This window comes from Penicilliopsis zonata, assembly GCF_001890105.1.
Source record: "Penicilliopsis zonata CBS 506.65 unplaced genomic scaffold ASPZOscaffold_8, whole genome shotgun sequence".
In the NCBI taxonomy this organism is placed as follows: Eukaryota; Fungi; Ascomycota; class Eurotiomycetes; order Eurotiales; family Aspergillaceae; genus Penicilliopsis; species Penicilliopsis zonata.
Window position 1 is genome coordinate 782,610 of NW_019208918.1, and position 12,130 is coordinate 794,739.

General features: G+C 50.8%; 5 protein-coding genes across 5 annotated transcripts in view; 4 read left to right on the forward strand and 1 right to left on the reverse strand.

The window, feature by feature from the left end:
- Positions 1–592, forward strand: part of ASPZODRAFT_152419 (hypothetical protein) — a gene marked incomplete at both ends in the record, with an annotated part of 2,438 nt that extends 1,846 nt beyond the window's left edge. The window contains 2 exons of the mRNA XM_022725852.1: positions 32–372; positions 434–592. Of these exons, the coding sequence (XP_022580731.1) occupies positions 32–372; positions 434–592 (500 nt within the window). The remainder of the gene's footprint in view (positions 1–31; positions 373–433) is intronic.
- Positions 593–905: 313 nt separating this feature from the next.
- On the reverse strand, positions 906–2,570 carry ASPZODRAFT_142843 (hypothetical protein; the record flags this gene model as incomplete). The annotated part of the gene is made up of 3 exons (XM_022724889.1): positions 906–1,347; positions 1,415–2,221; positions 2,278–2,570. 3 exons carry the CDS (start codon positions 2,568–2,570, stop codon positions 906–908), a joined length of 1,542 nt encoding a protein of 513 aa, XP_022580732.1.
- Positions 2,571–7,138: 4,568 nt separating this feature from the next.
- ASPZODRAFT_2076831 (hypothetical protein) lies at positions 7,139–7,820 on the forward strand. Its single transcript, XM_022727664.1, has 2 exons — positions 7,139–7,240; positions 7,310–7,820. Exon 2 carries the CDS (start codon positions 7,370–7,372, stop codon positions 7,700–7,702), a length of 333 nt encoding a protein of 110 aa, XP_022580733.1. The 5' UTR covers positions 7,139–7,240; positions 7,310–7,369; the 3' UTR covers positions 7,703–7,820.
- Positions 7,515–9,911, forward strand: ASPZODRAFT_133236 (hypothetical protein). The gene has a single exon (XM_022723227.1). It carries the CDS (start codon positions 7,938–7,940, stop codon positions 9,558–9,560), a length of 1,623 nt encoding a protein of 540 aa, XP_022580734.1. The 5' UTR covers positions 7,515–7,937; the 3' UTR covers positions 9,561–9,911.
- An 833-nt stretch (positions 9,912–10,744) lies between these two features.
- On the forward strand, positions 10,745–11,610 carry ASPZODRAFT_133237 (hypothetical protein). Its single transcript, XM_022723228.1, has 5 exons — positions 10,745–10,796; positions 10,867–10,961; positions 11,114–11,204; positions 11,273–11,334; positions 11,402–11,610. Exons 2-5 carry the CDS (start codon positions 10,879–10,881, stop codon positions 11,484–11,486), a joined length of 321 nt encoding a protein of 106 aa, XP_022580735.1. The 5' UTR covers positions 10,745–10,796; positions 10,867–10,878; the 3' UTR covers positions 11,487–11,610.
- Positions 11,611–12,130: the final 520 nt, after the last annotated feature.

A 12,130-nucleotide genomic window follows, 5' to 3' on the forward strand; every position in this document is an offset into this window, starting at 1 on the left:
TATATATATGTACTAATAACTAATATGATAGATGCATGGACCCACGGCGACTTTGTCAGCGTCCACCCCGTGACGAAACAGGTTCTCTTCCACGGCCGATCCGACGGGGTGTTGAATCCATCTGGCGTCCGATTCGGGTCCGCAGAGATATACAATGTCATTGAGACGCAGTTCGCCGATGAGATCCAGGATTCCGTCTGTGTAGGCCAGAGACGGCCTACAGACCCGGATGAATCGGTTATCCTCTTCTTGCTGATGAAGGAGGGTTCGAAATTCACGCCCCAGTTGGTTGCGAGGGTGAAGGAGGCGATCAGAAAGGCTCGGACGGCGAGACATGTCCCGAAATATATCTTTGAGACTCCTGAGATACCGGTATGTGTTTTTTTCCCCCCTCGTTTTGATGGTAGAGAATTCTGTGCACTGACTGCAGCAGACAACCGTCAATCTGAAAAAGGTAGAGCTGCCGGTCAAACAGATCGTTTCTGGCGTAAAGGTCAAGCCGTCCGGGACGCTTTTGAATCCCCAAAGCTTAGACTTCTATTACCAGTTCGTTGAAGTTGAGAAGCTGCTGGCCCTGAAGAGCAAGTTATGAGTTAAGCCTTTAGATTTGCGAGTTGAACTTCTGCTTCTTGCAGTGGAGAAAGGGAAAACATTAGCATCTAGTGGGATCTCTAGCCAGACTCGTCTACGAAGTTCTCACCTTACACAGAGAAATGTTTCTGGAAATCATTTTATATATCCCTAGAGTTATGACAATACATAGGAAATACCAAGACTACCCACATGATCATAATAATGGCGCCGAGACTAGAGTCCAGGATATAATAGAAACAATTTAGAATGAAAAACCCGAACGAACATGCCGGAACCCGATCTCAATAACGATGCTTGAAAAAACTTAGTATCTACGCAGGAACTCTGCGCTTTATCCCAACATTTAGGCCTAGCGGCTTGCGCAGGAATCCCTCGCGGCACAGCATCGGCCCCTCCTGTTCCAGCTGGTAATCAAACATGCGGAAGAAAGTACCGCAGATGACGAGGAGCTCCATTTCGGCGACGTTGCGTCCCACGCATGCACGAGGGCCCGTGCTGAAAGGGATGAAGGCTGCTTTCTGGCGGGCCGTGAGGCGAGCGGGATCCCACCGCTCGGGGACGAACTCGTCTGCATCCGGGCCCCAGACTTCGGTAGAGTGGTGGATGGTATATGCGGGGACGGCGAGGATGTCACCGGGGTAGAAGAGGTGACCGCAGATCTCGATAGGGGGGTTTCCGGCAGGGATTTCTCGGGGAAGGCCCATGGAAGATGTGCTGTGAATACGCATGGTTTCCCAAATCACCCATTGGAGACTGGAGTGTTAGAATAAAGAAAGAAAGAGAAAAGAAAAGGGGGTTGAGAAGATGGATAGCAGCTTACTAGGGAATCTCTTTCACCATTGCAAAAGAAGGAACCTCAATGCCCTGAGGGATAGCCTTGTCCAAAGCCTTGTGCAGCTTCTCAATGACACCAGGAGTTCTGAGGGCCCAGTAGAGAATGGCACACGAGGTGTTGGAGGTAGTGTCCGACCCGGCAATTAGCTGCGTGAGTGCTTCGGCTGTGAGCTCCTGGCGACCAAGAGTCGCGCCTGTCTCGTCCTTTCCTTCCATAAGACGAGCCAGTAGATCGACACGGGTGTTGTTCGCCATGTTCTCGGGCTTTAGGCGCTCGTTCACACGTGCGATGGCGATACCCGCCAGGTTTGCAACCGCCTCCAGGCCGTCTTTGAAAAAGCGGTCCGGGATGTACTTTGCGAACGGAATGAGGGCGGGGCAGCATCCGAGGGTGGCGGAGACCTCCCCACGGCGATTAAGGACTTCGACGGCGGGTACGTAGGTTGGCGGGCCGTCGGGGGACTTGCGCATCTCGGCGATATCCTGGCCCTTTTCCAACATGCCAAAGGGAGCACCAAAGGCAAGATCTCCGATCACGTCAAAGGCAAGGTAGTTGAACCAGTTGAGGGCATCAACGCTGGCGTAGCCGGTCTTTGGGTTGGCTTCCAGGTCTGACAGCTTGTTCCACTGCTTGACAAAGAGCTCGACATTGCCATGGATGTACTGCTCGAACTCGCCGATCGACTTGGCACTGAATGTGTGAGAGATGGTCTTTCGCTTTCGAGTGTGCTCAGCGCGGTCTCTGGTATTGAAGAGGCCGCGACGGATCGAAACGAAGGCGTCATAGAAGTCTCTGCGAATTATATGGTTAACAGAATCCCCCAGTCTAAAAGAAACGAAGGAACTCACGCCTTCAGGAAGCCGTTTCCGTGAGCGTAAATCGTCTGGATTGCTGCATCGTCGGCAATCGAGATGTGATTCGGTCCTATGCGAACCATCTTGCCATATTTCTTATGCATTTCATGAACCGTGATGGAGCGCTGACCCCTGCGAGCTTGTAGCATCAACCACAGATTTGTGAACGCAGCCACACTGGGTGACGGGATATCGCTCAACCTCCATAGTTTCAGGTAGGGAAGCACAAAGTAGACGGCAACCACGGCCACGAGGGTATAAGGACTGAGCAGCGTGGAGAGGAGCATGGCAACGGCGTGATGACTGTGGAGTAGTTTTTTGCAGGGGTTTATTTAGCTGGAGAACTGATCCGTAACAATCCAGCAAGACCACCTCGATCAAAGCCCAGCGTATTGATCAGACGAGCTTGGACAATACCTCCTCCAGCTGTAGCGTGCTATATTTATGTGGAGAACCCCAGCTTCTACTCCCCGAGGCAAGACGTGCAACGGGAATGAAGGTCGGGAGCCTGAGACGCTATTTTGCACAGCAGCCACTGCCGACTCTGGTGGCCGAGGCCAGTTCCCCACAGATCGCCAACATTGTTTGTCAATTGCGGCGGTTTTCATAGGCCCAGCAGGCTGACTCAGCTGCTCTGATGATTTTCAATCCATGGACGAGATCGAGGCATTAACCGAATCTCCAATGGTCAGCAGCGATTACCGTTTGACTTCGAGAGGGGCAAGATGGGACCTGAAATGACGAAGTGATGTTGGTGGCGACGTTGTCATGCCCTATGCCCTATATTCCTTTTCGGGAAAGGGGTACTGGCACGAGGTTACCGTTACTCCAACACGGACCTTCACTTCCCTCACAACGGGAAAAAAACCAAGCAAAGCTTTCGCCATTCCACATAATCGATTGCGTATGCACGTGTGCATGTGAGTCTTGAGCTAAACGCAGCGTCGATAGTTGAAGTGGCTGAAGAGATCAGAGATTGAGGTAAGGCACATTGGTTGTGAGTTCATACCAGTATGTCCTATCCCCCTTCCCCCCTCCAAGTCGCCAATTACTTACCCAAAATTTGGTGAAATAGTGGCTGTGTGTTCTACCATCCGTCCGGGGCCATGGCCGCTTGCCATTGTCGGTCACCAGGCTTGCAGAAGTACCCTTCATCGTGGCTGCTATACCATAAGGCAGCCCTGTTGTACCCAATCTTGCGACTGACCGCATATCAAATACGGTGCACAAGACTGCCAGACAAGCCATTGTCCTAGTTGTCTCGGCGTTGTTTCTCAGGGATGTGTCAGGTTAAAAGAGCAGGCGATCGCTTTCAGCCTTGGAATGCGCCTACCGGGGTTTTCTACCCAAGTAGTCTCCGCGACATTCCTTCCGGCTCCTGATGCCATGTTTAGCACCCACGCCGGTTAGAATGCGGTGTAATCAAAGCGGTATTGTTGATGCCCTACAATATCTTGATTACTGGTTAATAAATCCTACCTAAGTATCCAGGTACCTACATGTGCTGCGTGGTGCTTGCATCTGCATGGCTGTGCATAATCAGGGAAGCCTACCAAGCCTGAACAAATCACGTTGGTGACTTTACAAAAATCCCGTGGAAAGGTCATCGCCCACTCGAGGCAGCCTGTCAAATAGCTCTGCCCAGGTTCCATTATCCATATCACCGGGTAGGGAGGATAAGACGGTCGTCAGCTCGAGTGGTACTTTTGCATAGCCTGGTTGGCGCCCGTGTGAAGTAGATTGCCAGTCTCTATCCATCAATTACGGCACAGCCCTCATCGGGCGCTAATGGGCAAAACCGCGGGGAGTCGGGGTCTGTTTGAAGACAGACCTGGTCTTCAGGGAGGAGTGGTCGGGAGCAATGCATAATTGGATAAGATAGTGAGGCAAGGACCCTAAATGCTGAATGGTACTCAATAATGTGAGGTTTTATCAGTTCATGCCTTTTTTTTGGGTGAACACTTCGACTGTGCCCCAATGCGGGTGCTAATCGAAACCGACTACGAAGCGCTCGTTCTCCAGCACACAGAACCAAGACCACCGAGACGCAGGAGACTACTATCTAAAGGAATTATGACGAGTACTAGACATTTAAAGAAAGCTATTCATCATGCTTGCGAGTCATGGTTCAAAAACAGATGGCGCACAGACACTACTCACCTCCCAGTAGGTACGGATTACTGGGGTACAACCAAATTTAAAGTACTATTGTGTTCAAGCCAAGATAATTTTGAATAGTAATGTTCAATGATACCATCCGTACAACTGTCGTTTCCATTTCCTGAGATCCCGTAACCTTTGAGTGGGCTGTAGAGTTCACTAGAGGTATGGAGTCAGGATGAACACTGGTCCTAGTTTGTAGTTACTAGGGTAGACCGTGCTCCGTAGAAAAGATCGAACATACTACATACATAGTTAGTTCCCTAGTAACTACTCACCCCGTGTGCACACACTCTGAGATAGTTAGCGTGGTGGGCAACATCTGACAGAAACAAACGAGTAATCCAGCCCCCTTATCAGAATAAATAGCACCAGGAAATTCATTTGCAATGATGACGAGATCATCCCAGAGCAACTGCTGAGCTCTCCCGCGGGAAGCGCAGGCCAACTGGCAACTTGGGGGCGGTCATGTGACCGTGGGCGATCCGGAAATTTCTGGATTCTTGCTGGTACCCAAAGATTAGGGGATACTATCTTGCCGGTGAGAAGCAAACATAGTGACTATGGGTTGGAGGATAGACTAGGGCGACTTATTTTGTTTTTAGAGATGTCTTGAAAGTTGAAACCCAGTGTCTAATACACAAAGTACTTCTTTTTGGGGTGTATTTGTTACTGTAGCCATGTACTAACTATGTAACTAGTAGTACTACAGTACTACTCCTCTGTACATAATGGACGCTTGATTTCTTCAGTCATGATCTGACATTCCCGCCATGTGGACAGTGGTATGTGCCGGTAGTACTTTCTCGCTAGAATTGTCGATTGCACCAACGATTGAATGAATGGCGATTCTCTTCTATGCTAATCGAATCGATATGGCATATGTAGTAAAACTCGATCGATCAGTACAGAGTAGTAGATTCTGCCTGTCCAATCCAAGCCTAATGATGCTTACCTAATTCATCTCTGGCCCTCGTGTCCAGCGAGAGAAACTTGGCAAGAATACTCCGTAGAAACTCTGCCAGAAGACTCTGCCAGAAGACTCTCCCCCATGACAACGGTTGACACAGAAAAACAACAGCAAAAACTAATGCCTACTCCGTATACTCCGTACTGCATACTCCATAATAATCCATATCTGCTCAACTCACACAAGCCTCGAGACCCTCCAAAGATACTCCGTACAGTACAGAGAAGAGTAACGAAGGACCGGAGGGCAAACGGCCACGTCGGCGAGCTAAACAACACGCACTAGTTTTGCGTTACGTCACCAAGACGACGCCAAAGACCGTGTGAGAACAACGCAGAGACCCTCGCTATTCCGTAATTAGGTCGTTAGCGGTTTTAGTCAGTAGTATGTGACCTGTTGTATGGACTAGCTAGCGAGCTATGGAGTGTGCAACAGATACTCCATAGTTAGTAAGTCTGGACAGGTAGCCAGATAGTTAGTTCGTCCAATCTATCCTTAGTAACTAGTTAACCAACTACCTAGGTAGTTAGTTACGTTGTAACTACTCCGTACCTGGATCTGGAGACTCCCGTCGGGTGTGCCGCTTGGTTCCATGGATCGGTTGCACGAGAAGGGAAGTATATCAACAGCACCTGCCAACTAACTGAGTCGATCATATTGATGGATGGAGTACAGGATCACTAGACTGCTTCAGATGAGAATAGTGAACCTGATAATTCGACACGACACTTAGCTGATGCTCTGTTCTCCCTGCTCTGCACCCAAGTCTCACTTTCAGACCGTACGGAGTAGTAACTTAGGTACCTAGGGACAGAGTATTTCGTACCTACCTGTCAGCGGTGGAAGTTAGCACTCCGACGACACTAGAGTCCTAGACCTACTCCGTACACAGTAACCCGTGACAGCCGCGGAAATGACCGATCTGAAAAGTGGCTCGTCATCTGCAACAAACTGTCAGGACTCAGAATGGATGGCGGAGAGCAAACGACGTGGCAACCCAGCAGTCCAGCAGACCAGGTGACCCAGTATTGACTAGTCCCGTCCTTAGGTAGTTAGGTACCTGGTAAGGTACCTAAAGTAGTAAGGTACTACCGGTACCTTCCTACCTCCATAGGTCTATCTTACCAGCCAAGTGCTATTTTTGATACGTCCACGGGTACCGCGTACGGCAATACCCCCCTAACCCGATGGGGACGGCACTGCCCGGCGAGTTCGTAACGGAGTACGCGGTAATTACCCAGTGTCCAACCCAGTCCGGGCTGCTGCTTGGTTGCGGGCGACTGCGGGCGCCTTCCGGTTCGCCGCCTCACTTTTGTTTGCTGTTCCAACTACTCCGTACCTCTCCGTAAGGTACCTGGTAACCTCTGGCTGACACTGGACACTGGGCAGTCTCATTATTGCTCGTCACCGCCCGGGCTAGGATGCAAAGAGTCCAGACCCTCGACCCTCTTTGCCCGGACGGGACTTGCTCGATCCTGTTCGGGCAAGACGCTGTTGCTCGTATCGGACGCTTGGTCTGTGGGGTGGTCACCCTCTTGCGGCTTCACCTGCTGCACCCGTTAAATCGACTGTCGTCGCCCTCCCTGGTTGTCTTCAGATCTGCCACATTCACCACCTATACTATACCTCTGCTGTCTCTTTTCTTTTTTTTTTCTCCCCTCTTGTACAGCAACTACTTTCCTCTTGAAAGCCTTGCAGCTGCCGAGGCCTCATCTACTATACCACCTCTGGTATAACTACTCCTTCAGCTCAACAAGTTGGGTTGCTTATACCACCCGTCTCTGTCCATCCTGACTTCATTGATTGTTGTTTTGATATCAATCAACAGTGAGTATTTCTTATCGACAAGAGACGAGGCTCCCGCTGACCCCCTCCCCCCTTTTCGGGGGTTTCTAGAAAACCCCTCCCCCTCAGTGTTGATACTGATAGCAGCTTTCTACCTCCCAAGGAACCATCATGGCAGCCACCGTGATGGATGACGATCTCTTCACGAGGGCGATCTCTGGATACCGGGACGTATTTTGGAAAGAGCTCTCTCACCTCCCGGAATCGGAACGAAACGAACTCTGGAGCCAGCGACTGAATCAGTTCATTCCCTCTACCGCCGTCTCGAGTCCTTCGATGAACCTGGGTCCGTCTCCGGCGCTTGAGAAATCTGGGAAACGGTTACGACAGGATACTCCACGGACGCTTCCTTCTGGTACTACTGGGCTTCCTCTGGCTAAACGGCGAGCCACCGTACGTGTCACCTTGGTCTCTCTTCCGCCTCTGTCCTCTCCGTTCATCTAGTTACGCTACTCCCTCTGTCTCTGCCTCTCCCATATACACACATACACATACACACACAGAAAATGAGAAATACTGGACCTGGATTGACACTTCATAGTCTCCGGAACTGAAGGGCACCATCGACCTTACTCGCGATCTGTCTCATGCTTCCTCTCCCGCGGCCCCCGAGGCAGCCCGGCAGCTATCCAGAGCCAACTCGCGGAAAGGCAACTCCTCTTCGGCTCGACACACGGCCATGGTGCGTTCGCAGAGTCAGCAACTTCCCGTCTCGCACCGTCAACACCACCTGGCCGCGGCTCTGGTCCCCAAGCGGCAATCCCTGGGATCCCAACGGCCCCCGCACCTGCGTCTCGACAACGTCGATGAGTATTCGCCGTCCGAGTACACCCGCCAGTGTATAGACGACTCGCTCTTCCAGGATGGCCCCTCGACCTGGTCGGCGGTGGTCTGGCCTGGGGATTCGGTGTTGGTGGATACTCCCAGTGTCTCCTCCCAGATGCTGCCTCCAACTCAGTCTTTAGCCCATTTTGGTGGAATCCCTGTCCCTTCTTCCTCCCTGTCAGAACAAGTGGCCCACTCACTGCCGGTGGCCTCAGTCGAGATGAGCAGGAGTACCACAACAGACTCGATCTGTGGAGGTATCGGCATGATTCGGTTTGATTCTACGGGGTCCAATCTAAATCCTGCTGGTTTTGACTTCCCTTCTTTCCCTCCTTCTTCTGCTGCTGATTTCGTTTCCCCCACGTCCCAGGTGGACGCCGTGTCTTTCCCCCTTTCTCTGTCCCAGACTCCACTGGATCTGGATCAGAGTCATCAAATTCCGTATCTTGATAGCACCTATGTACCCCTTTCCACCTCCGCTCCCTCTACTACTACCTACCATCCCTTTCTCACCGTGCCTTCCTCTGACTCTACCTTTACTTTATCTTCGTGCTCCTCCTCCTCCTCATCCTCTTCCTCTTCCTCCTTCTCCTCCATTCCTTCCAATCAATCGGTCGAGATGAGACATTCTCTGTCCGTCGAGAGCGATAGCTCTTCGTCGTCTCAGCAGTCCCGGGCTGCGAGACGCACGCATGAGCAGATCCTGCAGGGCGCGCGCCCCATTGCACCTAAAGTGCAGACGCAGCACAGCCCTCCGTCAAAGCTGGCCGAGCAGCATAAGATGATCCGTATCTCGTCGTCGGACGGGACAGCCAAAGAGGTGGCGGCGATCCCCAAGGCCTCGGTGCAGCGGCCTCAGCGGCCCAAGACAAAATGCACCATGTGCAACGACCAACCCGAGGGCTTTCACGGCGAGCATGAGCTGCGTCGGCACATCGAACGTGTGCATGCCGTCGTGCGCAAGGTTTGGGTGTGTGTGGATATCTCCCCCGACAAGACCTTTCTGGCCAACTGCAAGGCCTGCCGCAATGGCAAACGGTACGGGGCTAACTACAACGCGGCAGCGCATCTGCGCCGCGCCCACTTCAACCCCTGCCAGCGGGGGCGCGGTGGTCGCGGCAAGGATAGCGAGAAGCGCGGAGGTAAGGGCGGCGGCAACCGCCCACCCATGGAGGTGCTGAAACACTGGATGGTCCAGAAAGAGGAAGTTGTCCTCGAGAATGCACACAACCTCTGTGACGATGCCGTAGCAGCACCCGAGATGGACCTGTCGCCGGCCATCGAGGGTGAGAGCGATGACAACAGCAGCAGCAGCAGCAACAACAACAGCAACAGCAACAGCCACCTCGCCTCACTGGCGTTGGAGCCGAGTATGCTTACGGGCTATGCGGAAGCGTTTGTCCAGACCATGGCTCAAGGCTCATCATCATCTTTTGACGTCCCTTTCTATCCAACTGGCATTGACTATGCCATGTGATTGTATAACATCTCTTTTTCTTTTACTTTTCTTTTTTGATCCATTCTTACCGTTTTTTTATTTACCACCACTTTCTACTTCTGTTCATGTTTATATCTTTCTTCTTCTTCTTCTTCTTCTTCTTCTTCTTCTTCTTCTCTCCGGCTTTTTTTATTCCTCTTGCATCTTTTCTCTTTTTTTTTTTTTCCCCCTCTCATCTCTCTTCTTATCCCCAACCGCTTTCTATTCTTTAATCCCCCCCTCCCGTCCTCTTCTCTCTTATACTACTTTTTTTGCCTTATACATCCGCCGCCTCTACTGATTGCCTTGGTCACGGCCGTGGTCGCAAGCCGACAGGCGCACCTCTGCGAGGGCGCTTCAGAACATATTAATGATGATGATATCAATAATTGACAAACTATTCTCCATGGCGTATTCCGTAGAAGAATCTAAAAATAGTCATATTAGGCAACAGTGTACCTAAAGAAGTGCCACGATAGACGTGGCTGTGGGCAGACGGCCGTGGCAGTGGCTGAAAGCGAGCCTGTCAAGGCGTTTTCTCTGTCCACTTGAAACGGTCTAGCGGCAGTGTAGGTAGAGCTGCTGTTTTAGGAACAAGCCGCGAGAATCGAGTATGTGGAGACGGCCAGCGTCATCAATGGGCAGTGATCTGCTTGGCACACTGCGCTCACCCAGTTGGCCTCATTTTCAAGCTACGGCTCGAAAAAAACCGTTCGACTCTGTGGTTGAATTGATAGTTCAACACGGGGATGGTGGGACTACGGGGGAATACCCCTATCACGGAGCGTTTCTGGATTTTGTACGGTGTATTTGTTTGTACTCTATGGGTGGAGAGTCCCTGCAGAAGGTTAGGTAATTAGGTAAGTGATGAGCAGCAAACTGGACCCTGGAAGTATAGAATGCCATACTTGAATAAACAAAAGAATACACACATGTATGTATATATATATATATGTGTGTGTGTGTGTTTGTGTGTATGTGTGTGTATTATTAATAGATAAGACTACTAATAGAATGCAATTCAATTTTAACATGTTAATAAACAAGTGCCTAGAAATATCATCAAAATTTCTATGATCATTTGACGGCCATCAGCCCTGCTGGTCCGCGCCTTAGCGCCAAGGAAGTTCGGTAGCATTCTTCTCAGCTCACTCACCTCGCGAACCTTCCCTCTTCCTTTTCTCTTCATCTATCCCATCGCCGTCCACAAATCACCTCGGTAAACTACCTGTCCTGGTGCGTCGCTCCGTTTCTGTTGTCTGAAATCGTTGCATTGATCCTCGCTAACCCCCTCTCCTCGTCACAGATCCATTCCGCAATGTCGCAAAACGAGTACTACCATCCGCAACAGGGACCGTACCAGCAACAGCCTGGCTACCCTCCGCAGCCACCACAGCAAGCGTAAGTCGAATACTCGCCAGCCCTTGAGGTTCCAAAAAACCCGCCGTCCAGTCCATATACATATTTATATATATATATATATATTTTTTTTTACTTTTGGATTTCTTCAACCGTCTCTTCCAGGTGCTTGGGAACTGACTGCTTTGTCCTAGGTACCCGGGGTACCCTCCCCAAGGACCTCCCCAAGGATATGGCCCTCCGCAGGGCTACCAGGGCGGCCCTTACGGTCCTCCCCAGCAGCCGGTATGTCTCCCTACAGTTTTGATACATACATGGGGGAAAACATAACGGGACTAATCGGCTCCCTGCAGATGTACCAGCAGCCCCCGCCGCAGCAGCCTCAGTCGAAGGACCGTGGATGTCTCGGAGCATGGTGAGTCCTCTCCTTTCTTTTCCTTTCTTTCTCATTTCCTTTTGAACCCATTAAACTAACGAGACAGCCTTGCTACCCTCTGCTGCTGTTTCCTCTGTGAAGAGAGCTGCGAATGCTGCTTCGATTGCATCGAGTGCTGCGAAATGTGCTAGAGTGCTAGACGGTCGTGCCCGATCGGTCTCTAACAATACACTTTTCAAGTCGTGAATGGGAAAAAAGGCCGGTCGAGGCATGAAACCATACGAGGGATGCCGAGAATTTTTTTTTTTTTTCTTTGTCTACTTTCCTTTGTCCTTTGTTTTCTTGCTTCTCTTCTGGCGCGTTTCAAATGGGTTGTGCTTAACAGTTCCATGATAGCAAATGGCTAATATTTTATGCCTTGTAGTCCCATCAGAACGTAAAATATGTACAATCCATGTAATTAGATAGCCGTTCCGTTGGATTTCTAGAGTCATCCAGTATTCAATATCATATGATTCTTCTCCTCATGACGAAGCTTCCATTCAGACATGGACATCTCCGAATAATATCTCATGTGAAAAGGCGAGGCGAGGTCACAGCGAGGCCACCTAAAGGCGGGACAGGCTGTCTTCTGTACGGTACCATCCCATATCTTCTCTAAATAAAGGCACGCCGACCGCAGTTTCAGTATCATGTCTTGCCCGGCGAGGTTTGTTTTCATGCGGGCTCCCTTATCTTGACCGCCCCTGACATCAATATCACGTGACCATATCTCTACCCCGGCCACGTCATAAACGGTGAAATCAATACTTTGTGTCCTGTCTGTCTGGCAGAA

Excerpts from the sequence above, each read along its gene's own strand:
- ASPZODRAFT_2076831 (XM_022727664.1), top strand. The coding sequence starts at position 7,370 with ATGGCAGCCACCGTGATGGATGACGATCTCTTCACGAGGGCGATCTCT.
- ASPZODRAFT_133236 (XM_022723227.1), top strand. The coding sequence starts at position 7,938 with ATGGTGCGTTCGCAGAGTCAGCAACTTCCCGTCTCGCACCGTCAACAC.
- ASPZODRAFT_133237 (XM_022723228.1), top strand. The coding sequence starts at position 10,879 with ATGTCGCAAAACGAGTACTACCATCCGCAACAGGGACCGTACCAGCAA. Across the intron at positions 11,205-11,272 it reads ACGGTCCTCCCCAGCAGCCG|ATGTACCAGCAGCCCCCGCC; the intron begins GTATGTCTCCCT and ends GGCTCCCTGCAG. Across the intron at positions 11,335-11,401 it reads CGTGGATGTCTCGGAGCATG|CCTTGCTACCCTCTGCTGCT; the intron begins GTGAGTCCTCTC and ends CTAACGAGACAG.